This window comes from Salmo salar, chromosome 01, assembly GCF_965601325.2.
Source record: "Salmo salar chromosome 01, fSalSal1, whole genome shotgun sequence".
In the NCBI taxonomy this organism is placed as follows: domain Eukaryota; kingdom Metazoa; phylum Chordata; class Actinopteri; order Salmoniformes; family Salmonidae; genus Salmo; species Salmo salar.
In genome coordinates, this window is record NC_138291.1 from 46347061 (window position 1) to 46363913 (window position 16853).

General features: G+C 44.9%; 1 protein-coding gene across 3 annotated transcripts in view; it reads left to right on the forward strand.

The window, feature by feature from the left end:
- The window catches only part of foxn3 (forkhead box N3), a 123431-nt gene extending 108851 nt beyond the window's left edge, over positions 1–14580 (forward strand). For all 3 annotated transcript variants that reach the window (XM_014196326.3, XM_014196371.3, XM_014196335.3), the window contains exons 5-6: positions 8127–8235; positions 9879–14580. In XM_014196326.3, the coding sequence (XP_014051801.2) occupies positions 8127–8235; positions 9879–10419 (650 nt within the window). In that variant the 3' untranslated portion in view covers positions 10420–14580. The remainder of the gene's footprint in view (positions 1–8126; positions 8236–9878) is intronic.
- The last annotated feature ends 2273 nt before the right edge of the window (positions 14581–16853 follow it).

Genomic DNA, 16853 nt, shown 5'->3' on the forward strand with positions numbered 1-16853 from the left:
TGGATCTCTGAGTTGGTTGCTTTGCAGTCATTTTCCTTCTTCCCTCTCTATCATCTGTATCCCTCCTTCCCTCTGTTGATGATGAGATTTTGTTTATTTTCCTTCACATGATCTGCAATCTGCTTGGTTATTTGTCATTTGGAGTTTCTATGTGTGAACTGTATCATAAAATAAGAGGGGAAATTTTATTGCACCAGCCAATACATACATTACCAATAAATACGCCATAAAAAATCACAACAAGGACACACAGACACTAAAAGCAGCATCATCATCTAAAAAATGGCTACCCCAGGAATTCTTAAGTCTTATTACATACAGCTGGGAAGAACTATTGGATATAAGAGCGACGTCAACTTACCAACATTACGACCAGGAATACGACTTTCCCGAAGCGAATCCTCTGTTTGAACCACCACCAAGGACAATGGATCTCAGAAGCCGACTCAAAACAACGGCGCTGCAGAAGGGGAAGACGGAGTGGCATCCTGGTCAGGCTCCATAGACGTGCATATCGCCCACCGCTCCCGAGTATACTACTCGTCAATGTCCAGTCTCTTCACAACAAGGTAGACGAAATTCGAGCAAGGGTTGCTTTCCAGAGAGACATCAGAGATTGTAACATTCTCTGTTTCACGGAAACATGGCTCTCTTGGGATATGTTGTCGGAATCGGTTCAGCCACCGGGCTTCTCCATGCATCACGCCGACAGCAGGTGTGTATGCTTTATGATTAATGACTCATGGTGTAATCATAAAGAACATAAGGAACTCAAGTCCTTCTGCTCACCCGACCTACAATTCCTTACGATCAAATGCCAGCCATAATACCTCACAAGAGAATTGTTATCGTCACAGCTATGTACATTCCCCCTCAAGCAGACACCATGACGTCCCTCAAGGAACTCCACGGGACTATGTAAACTGGAAACCATATAGCCTAAGGCTGCATTTACTGTAGCTGGGGATTTTATCAAAGCAAATTTGAGAACAAGGCTACCTAAATTCTATCAGAATATTGATTGCAGTACTCGCGGGGGTAATGCACTCGATCACTGCTACTCTAACTTCCGCGATGTATACAAAGCCCTCCCCCGCCTTCCCTTCGGCAAATCCGACCACGACGCCATCTTGCTCCTACCGTCTCATAGGCAGAAACTCAAACAGAATGTACCAGTGACTAAAACCATTCAATGCTGGTCTGACCAATCGGAATCCACACTTCAAGATTGTTTTGATCACGCGGACTGGGATATGTTCCGGTCAGCCTCAGAGAACAACATGGATCTATACGCTGACTCGGTGAGTGAGTTTATAAGGAAGTGCATTGGAGATGTTGTACCCACTTGTAACGCTTTCCTTTACCGTGGTTGGAGTCGGCCAATTACGCACGGCTGAAATGCGGTCATTCTCCATCTCCACCCCTGACGCGGAAAAACGGTACCCTAGGAAGGAGACGGACTGTTGAAAGAACAGACATTTCTCCGCCTTGACGTAAATGTCATGCTCCAACAGTCGACCAAGCACCATGCGTACAAGGGACACATGTTCAGCTCGGGTAGTGGAGTATATTAGAATGTCATCTATATACACCACTACACCCCGCCCGTGCAGGTCCCTGAAGATCTCATCCACAAAGGATTAGAAGACGGATGGAGCATTCATTAACCCATACGGCATGACGAGGTACTCATAGTGCCCAGAAGTGGTGCTAAATGCCGTCTTCCACTCATCCCCTCCCCGGATAAGCACCAGGTTGTACGCGCTCCTGAGGTCCAATTTTGTGAAGAAGCGCGCCCCGTGCAATGACTCTGTCATACTAGCGATGAGAGGCAGCGGGTGACTGTATTTTACCGTAATCTGGTTCAAACCTCGATAGTCAATGCACGGGCATAAACCTCCATCCTTCTTCTTCACAAAAAAGAAACTCGAGGAGACAGGTGAAGTGGAAGGCCGAATGTATCCTTGTCCCAGAGATTCGGTGACATATGTCTCCATAACCGCCGTCTCCTCCTGTGACAGAGGATACATGTGACTCCTGGGAGGTGCAGCGCCCACCCGGAGATTTATCGCACAATCCCCCGGTCGATGGGGTGGTAATTGTGTCGCCTTCTTTTTACAGATTGCCAAATCGGCATATTCGGGGGGAATGTGCATGGTGGAAACCTGGTTTGGACTTTCCACCGTAGTGGCACCTAAGGAAACACCTACACACCTCCCTGAACACTGACAGGACCATCCCTTGAGAGCCCTCTGTTGCCCCGAAATAGTAGGATCATGAGAAGCCAACCAGGGAAGACCCAACACAATGGGAAACGCAGGAGAGTCGATCAGAAAGAGACTAATTCTCTCCTCATGAGTTTGAGTTTATTTTATTTTATGTATTATTATTTTTTTTTACAGGGACAGTGCACATTAATCAACGTTTCAGTAAAAGCCAGCCGGCTAATTTTCAACCGCAGTCCCCTGCGTTACCATAGCAATGGGAGCTGTGACCTCCCTAATTAGCCCCGACCCTAAAGGACGACTATCTAGGGCACGTACAGGGAAGGGAACATCAACGGGAACAATAGGAATCCCTAATCTATGGGCCAAGGAACGATCAATAAAGTTCCCAGCTGCGCCTGAATCTACTAGCGCCTTATGCTGGGAATGCGGGGAAAACCCCGGAAATCCTATAACCACATGTGAGCAACAGGGGGGTCTGGGTGAGTCGTGTGCCTACTCACCTGAGATGAACCACCAGTGTGCCGCCTGCCGCCTCGACTTCCTGGAGAACCTCCCCAGCACCGACCAGCAGTGTGCCCTCTGCGGCCACAGCAAGTGCAGGGTATGGTCCCCCCTCCGGTCCCCCTCGTCGCAGCCCCTCCCAACTCCATAGGTGTTGGGTCTAAGGGGCTGGGGGATGGAACTAACGGACCCCGATCCGGACATCCGCGGGAGGCCAACAGGTTATCCAGCCGGATAGATAAGTCCACCAGCTGATCCAGGTTGAGGGTGGTGTCCCTGCAGGCTAGCTCCCTACGAACGTCCTCTCGCAAACTACACCTGTAGTGGTCGATCAGGGCCCGCTCATTCCATCCTGCGCCCGCCGCCAGAGTTCTAAAGTCCAGCGCAAACTCCTGAGCGCTCCTCATCCCGTCTTAAATGGAACAAGCGCTCCCCCGCCGCTCTCCCTTCAGGTGGATGATCAAATACTGCCCGAAAGCGGCGGGAGAAGTCCTCGTAGTCATCCAGAGTCAGGCCTTCCCTTCCCCAGATGGCGTTGGCCCACTCCAGGGCTTTACCAGTCAGACAGGAGATGAGGGCGCTCACTCTCTCGCGTCCCGAAGGGGCCGGCTGGACAGCTGCTAGGTAGAGCTCCAGCTGGAGTAGGAACCCCTGGCACCCGGCAGCTGTTCCGTCATACGCTCCCGGGAGCGAGAGCCGAATCCCACTGGATCCTGACAACGGATGGGTGGGCATGGGTGTAGGTAGAGGTGCGGGTGGCGGTGGTGTGGCTGGGTCAAAGGGAAATCCTCTTCTCTCCCATCTTTCCATGGTCTGCAGCATGCGATCCATGGCTGTCTCGAGACTCTGTAACATGTTTGCGTGCTGCTGGACGCGCTCCTCTACTGGGATAGGAGGGCTGGCTGCTCCTGCTGACTCCATTAAAAAGGTCTGGGATTCTGTAACGCTTTTGTTTGGAGAAGTAGCAGAGTCAGGCGCAGGACACAGGGATAAGTGCAAACAAACGTGTTTACTCAAAAAACCACAATCAAAAATTCTCCCACAGCAAAATAACAGGGTTGGGAGAAACACCTCCAACAACCACTAAACATGAACAATCACGGACAAGACAGAAAGGGAAGACAGAGGGTTAAATAAGGAACATAATCAGGGAATTGAAAACAGGTGTGTATAATTAAGACAAAACAAAACGAACAGGGAAACATAGATCGGTGGTGACTAGTAAGCCGGTGACGTCGACCGCCGAACGCCACCCGAACAAGGAGAGGGGCCAACTTCGGCGGAAGTCGTGACACCACTGTGACTATTAAAACCTACCCTAACCAGAAACCGTGGATGGATGGCGGCATTCGCGTAAAACTGAAAGTGCGAACCACCGCATTTAACCATGGAAAGAGGTCTGGGAATATGGCTGAATATAAACAGTGTAGTTCCCTCCGCAAGGCACTCAAACAAGCGAAATGCTGGTACAGGGACAAAGTGGAGTCGCAATTCAATGGCTCAGACACAAGACGTATGTGGCAGGGTCTACAGGAAATCACGGACTACAAAAAGAAAACAAGCCACGTCACGGACACCAACGTCACGCTTCCAGGCAATTTAAACACCTTCTTTACCCGCTTTGAGGATAATACAGTGCCACCGTCGCGTACCGCTAACAAGGACTGCGCCCCCCTCCCCCTTCTTCTCCATGGCCAACGTGAGTAAAACATTTAAACGTGTTAACCGTCACAAGGCTGCTGGCCCAGACGACATCCCTAGCCGCGGCCTCAGAGCGCAGACCAGCTGTCTGGTGTGTTTACGGACATATTCAATCGCTCCTTATCCCAGTCTGCTGTCCCCACATGCTTCAAGATGGCCACCATTGTTCCTGTACCCAAGAAGGCAAAGGTAACTGAACTAAATGACTACCGCCACGTAGCACTTACTTCTGTCATCATGAAGTGCTTTGAGAGACTAGTCAAGGATCATATCACCTCCGTCTTACCGGCCACCCTAGACCCACTTCAGTTTGCATACTGCCCCAACAGGTCCACAGACGATGCAATCACCATCACACTGCACACTACCCTATCCCATCTGGACAAGAGGAATACCTATGTAAGAATGCTGTTCATTGACTACAGCTCAGCGTTCAACACTATAGTATCCTCCAAGCTCATCATCAAGCTGGATGCCCTGGGTCTTAACCCTGCCCTGTGCAATTGGGTCCTGGACTTTCTAACAGGCCGTCCCCAGGTGGTGAAGGTAGGAAACAACATCTTCACTTCACTGACCCTCAACACCCCACAAGGTTGCATGCTCAGACCCTCCTGTACTCCCTTTTCACCCACGACTGCGTGGCCATGCATGCCTCCAACTCAATCATCAAGTTTGCAGACGACACAACAGTAGTGGGCTTGATTACCAACAACGACGAGATAGCCTACAGGGAGGAGGTGAGGAGTGTGGTGTCAGGAAAACAACCTCTCACTCAATGTCAACAAAACAAAGGAGATGATCGTGGACTTCAGGAAACAGCAGAGGGAGCACCCCCCTATCCACATCGAAGGGACAGCAGTGGAGAAGGTGGAAAGTTTGAAGTTCCTTGGTGTACACATCACAGACAAACTGAAATGGTCCACCCACACAGACAGTGTGGTGAAGAAGGCGCAACAGCGCCTAATTTGGCTTGTCACCCAAAACCCTAACATACTTTTACAGATTTGCACAATCGAGAGCATCCTGTCGGGCTGTATCACAGCCTGGTACGGTAACTGCACCGACCTCAACCGTAAGGCTCTCCAGAGGGTAGTGCGGTCTGCACAACGCATCACCGGGGGAAAACTACCTGCCCTCCATGACACCTACAGCACCCGATGTCACAGGAAGGCCAAAAAGATCATCAAGGACAACAACCGAACCACTGCCTGTTCACACTTCTACCATCCAGAAGGTGAGGTCAGTACAGGTGCATCAAAGCTGGGACTGAGAGACTGAAAAACAGCTTCTATCTCAAGGCCATCAGACTGCTAATCAGCAATCACTAACTCAGAGAGGCTGCTGCCTACATTGAGACCCAATCACTGGCCACTTTAATAAATGGAACAATGCCACTTTAAATAATGCCACATCAATAATGTTTACATATCTTACGTTACTCATACACTATGTATATACTGTATTTTATACCATCTATTACACATTGCCTATGCTGCTCGGGCCATCACTCATCCATATATTTATATGTACATATTCTCATTCACCCCTTTAGATGTGTGTGTGTTAGGTAGTTGTTGGGGAATTGTTAGATTACTTGTTTGATATTACTGCACTGTCGGAACTAGAAGCACAAGCATTTTGCTACACCTGCATTAACATCTACTAACCATGTGTATGTGACCAATACAATTTGATTTGATAAAAAACTAAGTGTTCGTGTTAAAAAGCCTCATAGCACATGGTAAAAAAAAATATATATATATGTTTTGGACCTGGGTAAACTAAATCTGTCTGCCATCGCACTGCGATGCTCCAGGCTGAGACTGTGGAGGGGTTGGTAAGTTTTGGCCTCTATACTCCTGAGGTTTTGAGGGTCCGCTTATCCAGGATGGGGTCTAGTTTGTCCTGGTGGGTGCCGATGGTAGATCCAGCCTCCTTGATGATTTAGTTTAGCCTGTATGCATCCACCTTAGTGATGTTACCCTTTGGAGCATTTTTTAGCAGACATCAAAGGATCTGAGCTTCCTTAAAAGGAGTAGCTTTTGTTGAGCCTTTTTAAAAACCATGGAGGTGTTCTCTCTCCACTGCAGCTTATCGTCAATCACCACCCCCAGGTATTTGGTAAATGAAGTCTTTAACCAGCTCATACGTACACTGCATTTGGAAAGTATTCAGACCCCTTCACTTTTTCCGCATTTTGTTACGTTACAGCCTTAATCTAAAATGTATTCAATTGTTTTTTCCCCCTTATCAATCTACACACGATACCCCATAATGACAAAGCAAAAACTGGTTTTTAGAATTTTTTGCTAAAATATTAAAAATAAAAAACAGAAATATTATATTTACTTAAGTATTCACACACTTTACTCAGTACTTTGTTGAAGCACCTTTGGCAGCGATTACAGCCTCGAGTCTTCTTGGTTATGACTCTACAAGCTTGGCACACCTGTATTTGGGTAGTTTTTCCCCTTCCTCTTTGCAGATCCTCTCAAGCTCTGTCAGGTTGGATGGGGAGCGTCATTGCACAACTATTTTCATGTCTCCAGAGATGTTCGATTGGGTTCAATTCCGGGCTCTGGCTGGGCCACTCAAGGACATTCAGAGACTTGTCCTGAAGCCACTCCTGCGTTATCTTGGCTGTCTGCTTAGGGTTGTTGTCCTGTTGGAAGGTGAACCTTTGCCCCAGTCTGAGGTCCTGAGCGCTCTGGAGCAGGTTTTCATCAAGGATCTCTCTGTACTTTGCTCTGTTCATCTTTCCCCTTAATCCTGACTACTCTCACAGTCTCTGCCGCTGAAAATAAACCCCACAACATGATGCTGCTACCACCACGCTTCACAGTAGGGATGGTGCCAGGTTTCCTCCAGACATGACGCTTGGCATTCAGGCCAAAGAGTTACATTTTGGTTTCATCAGACCAGAGAATCTTGTTTGAGTCTTTAGGTTCCTTTTGGCAAACTCCAAGCTGGTTGTCATGTGCCTTTTACTGAGGAATAGCTTCCGTCTGGCCACTCTACCGTTAAGGCCCGATTGGTGGAGTGCTGCAGAGATGGTTGTCCTTCTGGAAGGTTCTCCCATCTCCACAGAGGAACTCTGGAGCTCTGTCAGAGTGACCATGGTTACCTCCTTGACAAACCCCTTTTCCCCTGATTGCTGGGCGGCCAGCTCTAGGAAGATTCTTGGTGGTTCCAAACTTCTTCCATTTAAAAATGATGTGTTGTTGGGGACATTCAATGCTGGAGACATTTTTTGGTACTCTTCCCCAGATCTGTACCTCGACACAATCCTGTCTCGGAGCTCTACAGAAAATTCCTTCAACCTCATGGCTTGGCTTTTGAACTGTCAACTGTGGTACCTTATATAGGCAGGTGTGTGCCTTTCCAAATCAATTGACTTTACCTCCAATCAAGTTGTAGAAACATCTCAAGGATGATCAATGGAAACAGGATCCACCTGAGATCAATTTCGAGTCTTATAGCAAAGGTTCTGAATACTAATGTACATAAGGTATTTATTTGTCTAAAAACCTGTTTTCGCTTCGTCATTATAGGGTATTGTGTGTAGATTTTAGAATAAGGCTGTAACATAACAAAATGTGAAAAAGTCAAGGGGTCTGAATACTTTCTGAATGCACTGTTTGTGTGTGTGTGTGTTACTGACCCTCTCTCTCGCCTCTCTCTTCCCTTTATCTTTAGTCCCTCAGGGAGTGATCCGGAACGGAGCCAGGATGATGAGTCAGGGCCTTTACCCAGGAATACGACCACTGCCCATCAACCCCTTAGAAAGCAGGACAGCCGCAGTCAGGTTGGTATACCTGCCATAGAGAGAGACACACATATATGCACAGTCGCACACACACAGACACACACACTCATGCAAGGGATGGCGTGGAAGCGTTAGGGACAGACATTTAGGAGGGGTGAAAGCTGCATGTTCAGACAGGACACACAGATGCTCATATGCTATTATACACTCTCACACACAGAATGTTCTGGCCTGAGGCGGTGACAGCCTCACGTGGAAACACAGTGATTCCAGCTGAGCTCTGTCTAGCTCGGTGTTATAGATCAAACTGTATTCTGGGATAAGTGGTAGGTAGGGACACAACTGACAGCTGCACACAAACGATAACATTATAGCTCAGCATTTCGCTTCACCCGCAATAACATCTGTTAAATATGTGTATGTGACCAATAAAATTTGATTTGAAAGACTGTGGTACCACAGCAGTGTAGTTTGACATAGTATATACACAGAGAGACAGAATCCACACATAAACAGGTGCCTTTCCCCATCCGTTCTTTGTGTCTTTCATGCAGGCACACAGACGAACACACTCAGTCAGAGCAGAGAGAGAGGGTGAGTGACTGACTGACTGACATGAATAATAGATAGGATTTGTCTTAGACTGCTGTGCTCCTCCTATAATTCATGAGGTTTAAATGCACAGAGCAGCCAGGATGGCCAGATACACTCAGAGCTGGGCTTTTAACAACATGCACACTTGCCAGAGTTAGTTGGGAAGCTGCATGACATGATGCAGAGTGATGGAGGGAACATCTTTGACTTAACTTAGCTGGTTGGGCTGTAATAGCTATAGGAGAATGGAAAAGCATCAAGGGATCGTTCACTTTTGTTGAAGTTTTAGTTCATTTACAACATACCTATTCCTTTATAGGAAAGAACGGAATTGCCTTAACGAAAATAGTATGATAACGTTTATAATAATTAATGACACCACTTCACTGTTAACCCACCTCAGCGCTCTAGCACACAGTATTCATACAACAGTTATAACACTTCATAAAGTTGTTACGACACCAACAAGGTGACATGACATTATGATGATCACCAATGTAGGATATATAGTGCTAACAGCCAGCTACACCGCTGAATTGAATTGAATTAAAGTGAATCGACTCAAATCGAATGTTACTTCATTAATCCCGAGACGGTGATTGATTTGTCACAGGTTTTATTTTGAAATCACAGCTGTTCCAAAAATGCACAGCAAATAGAGCTACTTTGCATTACACGATTCCCACATCTACCTGATGGCAGAGTGTAGGGATAAATCCATTAGAATAATCATCCACGTAGCATTAGCTCTTTAGCTCTGTACTCCGGTCTCTGAAGTGGCCACTCGGAGATGAGCCCAGTCTAATTGAATTAGCTGATGACTCGCTGATTAGCGGTCACAGCTAGCATTGCTCTGTGTGTCTGATGTACTCACTGAAGCTTGTGTGCGTGTGTGTGTGTGTGTGTGTGTGTGTGTGTGTGTGTGTGTGTGTGTGTGTGTGTGTGTGTGCGTGTGCGTGTGTGTGTATGTGTATGTGTGTGACATAAGTCAAACGCAGGTAGCTGTGAAGTGTGTCTAATGTTGACATCAGTGTATCTACGGTTGGCTTCAGTGTATTTATGTGCATTTCATCTCTGTCTCTCTCCAGATCTGTGCTGTCCGGAGGCTGTCGGAAGCATAGCATCAGCCATCCCGCCTGCGACTCCCCGTTGGTCAGCAGCGACCCCAAGGAGGACCACACCTACAGCACCAACCAATCGGATGACGGCAGCGACTACACCAGCGACTCCAGTCTCCGCAGCAACGGCCCCGTCGCCCGGGATGTCGCCAACGATTCAGACTTCGACGACGAGGATGATGAAGATGACAAGAGCAAGATTCAGCTGGAGATCAAGAAGGAAGAGCCGCGCGATTGGCCCATAGACACGATAGACTCCGCCCTTTCCAGCCAGCAGCACAACAAGAAGCGGCATCACTTCCTGAAAGCCAAGCAGCGGATGGGTGTGGCTAGTGATACGCTCCCGCTGAAAAAGCGGCGCACGGAAAAGCCGCCAGAGAGCGATGACGAGGAGATGAAGGAGGCAGCGGGTTCGCTGCTCCACCTGGCGGGCGTCCGCGCCTGCTTAAACAATATCACTAACAGAACCGCCAAGGGCCAGAAAGAGCAGAAAGAACCCACGAAAAACTGACCCCTGAGACTTGAGAGAGAAAGAGAGACTTAGCTGAGAGAGTGAAGATTTTCAAAGAAAAAAAAGGAGATAGAGAGAACGGAAATACAAAACATCACTTTTAATATAGAAATGTATGCTTTCTTTTTTTCAGGATATCAGGTGAATTCTGAATGATTTGTGGCAATATAAAAAACAATCACTTTGTTTTCCTGTATTTAAAGTTACTGTCTATAGGGTTGATTTTCTTTTCTTTTCTTTTCTTTACGTTTTTTAAAAATAATTGTTTATTTGTTTAAAGGAGATTAAAGCCATAGATGAACCTTTTTCTGATATTCAGCTAAGTTAGCAGGTTTCCGTTGGCTGAAAGTAAAGTGAGCGAGAGAAAAAAATTAGCTTTTTGAAAAACTGCCCCATCGTGGATTGGCTTGGATGTATGAATAGGGGATCACCTTGTTAATGTCAAAATGTACCCATTCTGCAGCTATTGCCCTTTACAGTCTCATCAGATGCAGCTAACACTAAGTACATTTCTACAGGCTCATAACTTGTTACTTCAGTAGAATTTACAGGTAAAACGTTATTATGAGGTGCTTATCACGGACTATTTTGTTTTTACAGTGATATACATCAATCAAATGAAATAAAGTTAGTATTCAGGGTCAGATCTTAACTTGATCTGCATTGATGTCTATGGGCTGCATATTTCAGTGATGTGACCATATACATAAATGTCACAATAACCAAGCACAAATCCACATGCTATACTACTGGCTAAAGCAATGTTTATATTAGTCAACTATTCCACTGAAGTAACACAGGTATATGCTGACATGGATAGGAGTGCCACAGATAAACATAGTTTGGCAAACTATCCCCTGTGTTGGGTACCAAACTTTCAAAAACAATGGCATTCTAATTTGCCTTGGAACTTCCGGTGCTAAAAAGGCGGCTATAAAAAAATATATATATATATATAAAACCCAGTTTGCCAACTCTGTCTTGTCTGTGTGCAAGGAAGCTGCCACAGAAAAAATGTTGCATGAAATTCCGGGAAGTTGTTAGCTTTAGTGACTATTAGCCTAGCCAACCCCATAGAAGAGACACTCATCAGTAGCGTAGCCAAGCTCATAGAAGAGACACTAGGTAGTCAGTTTATGTGTGTCAGTGTTGGGACAGTGCCAAAGAGAATCTCTTGGTCAGCCCAGTGATGATGGTAGCACTTGCTTAGCTAACTGTCCTTCTGACCGCTAATCACATTTAGCCACCAGCGCTAGCTAGCGTGCCAATGCGAAGGGGACAGTTATGTTTTCACCTTAATGGTTGACTGTAGGACTGTAGTGGGATGAAGGACACTGGTACAAGTTAGATGTAGGAAAGGCTTGTTTTATTTTGACAGGGTGTTCTCTAAATGTAAACTAATTTAGTTCGCTAAAAGCCATAAGCTAATAGTCTAGCAAGCGCTTATCAGAGAGGGAAATAACTGATAATATGTCAAGATAACCTCAAAACTGCCTGTGTCCTTTTATGAAAGCAATCAACGTGAATCATTGCGTTATAATCCAGTGACATGATGTAGTGATATTTTTCCTGTGGCACAAACACCTGAATACCTTCATTGGTTGGAAAGGAAATGATGCTATGGAACCTGCCAATTATATTTTGTGTGAGAAGAATAATGATATGACTGTGGAGTTGTTAATTTTTGTGTTTGTTTTTTTTTGTTTGTGTTTACTTACCCACTCTCATGACGTAATAAAGCAATTTCATCCAGTCAGGATAACACTGTATAAAAAGTAAAACTAGATTTTGATTTTTTTTTTAAGCAATGTAGCCAGCAGGATTTTTCCAAATCGTGTTGCATGGGTTCTGTAAAGAAAAAGAGAAAAAACTGTTTTCTATTCAGACAAAGTTCATGTTAGGTAAATAATGTATTTAGCATGAAGCATGAATTATTTTCATATAAGTATCCTAGCGAACAAAAAGGTTCTGCCTCGAAGTTCTGCGCCCATAGGTGTAGAATCCTTCTCTGCTGTTTTGTCTTCTTCTTTTTGACTTGATGATTTGTTTCCTGTCGTCCTTACTCATCTTTGTTTTAACGTGGGCTTTGAAAAAATACAGTAATAACATCTTGTTCAGGGACAAAAAGACGGTCTGTGGGGCAAATCTCTTTCTGCAATATGAGGATAACTCGCTCCACCCGTGGATACAGGGATAGATAGCAACTCCCTTCATCCATAGTTGACAAAACCAGAATGTCCCAGTGTTTGTATGTAGTCGCTAGATGGCCATGCTAGAAAAGACAACATTTTAAAAACTTCTTGGCATGAAGATCAGTTATTTGTGGACTGAAAGCACCAAACTTTCAGCGTACCTCTGTCCTCCAGCATGGCTGTATAGTGACTACTGTGTCTGATGGGTTCTCCCTGACGGCAGAATGTTGGAGCCCATGTGATAAAAGAGAGGTTAGGTAGTGAGTGTCAGTCTTCTGTTCCCCATACCCCCCCCCCCCCCCCCCCCTTCTCTGTGCCTGTTCTTCCATCACTTATTTATTTTCTAAGATTTTAGACGTCTTTGATATTTCAGGGTCTTCCATTTTTCAATGACACAAGAGTTTAACCGAGTAAGTGTTTTTATGTCGTTGTTGTTTTGGGTTTATTTTATGTCTCGCTGTGTTTTTGCCATTTCTACTCTAGCAACTCTTCAGGTCTTGTCAGTATTATTAGGCAGGCTACCATAGACTCGTTGCACATGAAAATAACATAAAGTAAATTACACAGTACGATGGCAAGATAAATACAAACTCTATAGTGCATATTTTCACATTATCTCGCCAGATTGCACTAAGATATTAAAATAAAGATATTGTCTAAGTTCAGTGCCAAAGCCTGTAATAATTCCTTATCTACCTGAAATTGATGACACACATATTTGATCTGTATGTCAAGACAAAAAATGACCAGTGAGCTGTAGCATTTCTGTCAGATACCCTTTCTGCGTTATGTGCTACTGATTTTTGTTGAAACCTACCACATTATTTGGATTTTTTTTGCTACCGATCATTGCTCATTGGGATGATTTTCATTTTTAGTTGAATATAACACCCTATATCCCATAGTGCACTACTCTTGACCTGAGCTAACCCAGAGCTAACTAACCCAATGTGGCTCTGGTCAAAAGTAGAGCGCTATATGGGAAATAAGGTATCATTTGATACCTGTGATGAGCTTCTGTCTACTAGACTGCTTCGTATGTCAATGTATCTTCAACTGATAAATATATTATATGATTTATTCCCATTGTTTGTTACGTTATCCTTTGAGGAATACAGCCTTCCTTGGACGATAACAGTCACTAGATAACTCTTCCTCCAATCACAATCCTTCAGGTGCCACAATGTTGGAGGAGGAAGACGTGTTCTCAAAATATTGAATATGAATTATTATTAATGAACTGTCAAAATTAGCCTGGCAAATAATGATATATTGATGAGTCAAAAAAAAATGTTTATTTGTTTCATTGTGTTTTTTGTTGATATTTTGTTTGGTTTATGTCTGTTCAACTGCCATTTTTCAGTTTATTGTTTGGAGGGGTTTTCTGAGGAGGAGGAGAAGAAAGAGCAATGGATCGTCAGTTTCAAGTTATTTGTAGTACACTTCACCTGGTAATCATGGAAACTGCATGGTACCTTATGGCACTTATGGCACAAATTCCAAAAGAATCGGCTACTATTTGGTTTCAAAGGATCCGTAGTTGTGCTAATCGCTGAAATGACTGCCACTGTTATTGGTAACAAAGAAACAAAATACCAAAAAGTCACCATGTAGTTTCTATGTAAATACCAGGTAGGTGGTGTTCTGTAAAAACATGCTACCGATCGTTTCTGTGTCCTGTTTTTGAACCATGTAGTCTTGATGGCATGACCTTACATCTGATCTGTTAATATGGAGACCGACTTCCGTAGGTGCGTTCTGTATTTCCTTGACGTGTATTCATATTGCCAAAGACAAACTACTTCATCAATTCATGTAAATATCACCTTGTCCATTACTATGACGAAAGTATGTTTGTTTAAAAAAAAAATGGTTTTGTTTTTACGAAGAAAACAAAAAGCTAACATAAAGTTTCTGTGTTGTATTGTCTTCCAGTTGCAATAAAAGAAAACCGCATTGCAAAAAGTTACTCCTGTGATCATGTTTCTTTAATAAGTCCACAGCAAATTCTCCACTATTAAATCAACACTGTTCCAGTGTCTATGCGGCTCCACACTTTTCAGTGTTAAATTGACAGTGTAAAGCATAATTATTAGCATAATTCCCGGTGTGCTTTGCCTTTTGAGTGAATTGTAGATGCCACCCATTGTTAGGAGTGTGTATCAGAGGTGAAGTCAGGTGCAGGAAAGCAGAGTGTAGTGAACAGGCGCACTTTTTATTCCGGTCAAAATGACATAAAATGTGCCCAAAATAACATAAAATGTGCCCAAAACACGGAACATAGACAAAAAGTAATGCGCGTAACAATATCCACAATATCAAAATACACGTAACACAAACAATCCTACACAAAGACATGATGGGGAACAGAGGAATAAATACATAAGAATTTATTGGGGAATGAAAACCAGTTGTGCAGGGAACAAGACAAAACAAATGGATACATGAAAAATGGAGTGGCGATGGCTAGAAAGCCGGTGACGTCGACTGCTGAACGCCGCCCGAACAAGGAGAGGAGCCGACTTCGGCGGAAGTCATGACACCCATGACTGTATTTGTTAGTGACATATGTTCTTACAAATATTTATGTTCATACAAATATTTACACATGTTCATTTTGCTGAAAATAAATGCAGTTGACAATGAGAGGACATTTCTTTTTTTGCCAAGTTTACATGGATGTTGCATTTATTCATTTCCAGTCCTATGGCGTTCACCAAGTGCGAGCCTACGCGAATATGATATCATTAAGATACATTATTTAAGATGATACAATACATACAGTCAGATGCGGTCAGGACAGGTGGGGCAGAGCAATTTATAGAAAAACTCAGCAAAAAAAGAAATGTCCTCTCACTGTCAACTGTTTATTTTCAGCAAACTTAACGTGTAAATATTTGTATGAACATAACAAGATTCAACAACTGAGACATAAACTGAACAAGTTCCACAGACATGTGACTAACAGAAATGGAATAATGTGTCCCTGAACAAAAAAGGGGGGGGGGGGGGGGTCAAAATCAAAAGTAAAAGTCAGTATCTGGTGTGTCCACCAGCTGCATTAAATACTTCAGTGCATCTCCACCTCATGGACTGCACCAGATTAGCCAGTTCTTGCTGTGAGATGTGACCCCACTCTTCCACCAAGGCACCTGCACGTTCCCGGACATTTCTGGGGGTAATGGCCCTAGCCCTCACCCTCCGATCCAACTGGTCCCAGACGTGCTCAATGGGATTGAGATCTGGGCTCTTCACTGGCCATTGCAGAATACTGACATTCCTGTCTTGCAGGAAATCATGCACGGAACGAGTAGTATGGCTGGTGCCATTGTCATGCTGGAGGGTCAAGTCAGGATGAGCCTACAGGAAGGGTACCACATGAGGGAGGAGGATGTCTTCCCTGTAATGCACAGCGTTGAAATTGCCTGCAATGACAACAAGCTCAGACCGATGATGCTGTGACACACCGCCCCAGACCATGACGGACCCTCCACCTCCAAATCGATCCCGCTCCAGAGTACAGGCCTCGGTGTAACGCTCATTCCTTCGACGATAAATGCAAATCCGACCATCACCCCTGGTGAGACAAAACTGCGAGTCATCAGTGATGAGCACTTTTTGCCAGTACTGTCTGGTCCAGCGACAGTGGGTTTGTGCCCATAGGCAACGTCGTTGCCGGTGATGTCTGGTGAGGACCTGCCTTACAACAGGCCTACAAGCCCTCAGTCCAGCCTCTCTCAGCTTATTGCGGACAGTCTGAGCACTGATGGAGGGATTGTGCGTTCCTGGTGTAACTCGGACAGTTGTTGTTGCCATCCTGTACCTGTCCCACAGTTGTGATGTTCGGATGTACCGATCCTGTGCAGGTGTTGTTACATGTGGTCTGCCACTGCGAGGACGATCAGCTATCCGTCCTGTCTCCCTGTAGCACTGTCTTAGGCGTCTCACAGTACGGACATTGCAATTTATTGCCCTGGACACATCTACAGTCCTCATGCCTCCTTGCAGCACGCCTAAGGCATGTTCACGCAGATGAGCGGGGACCCTGGGCATCTTTCTTTCATTTTTTTCAGAGTCAGTAGAAAGGCCTCTTTAGTGTCCTAAGTTTTCATAACTGTGACCATAATTGCCTACCGTCTGCAAGCTGTTAGTGCCTTAACGACCGTTCCACAGGTGCATGTTCATTAATTATTTATGGTTCATTGAACAAGCATGGGAAACAGTGTTTAAACCCTTTACAAT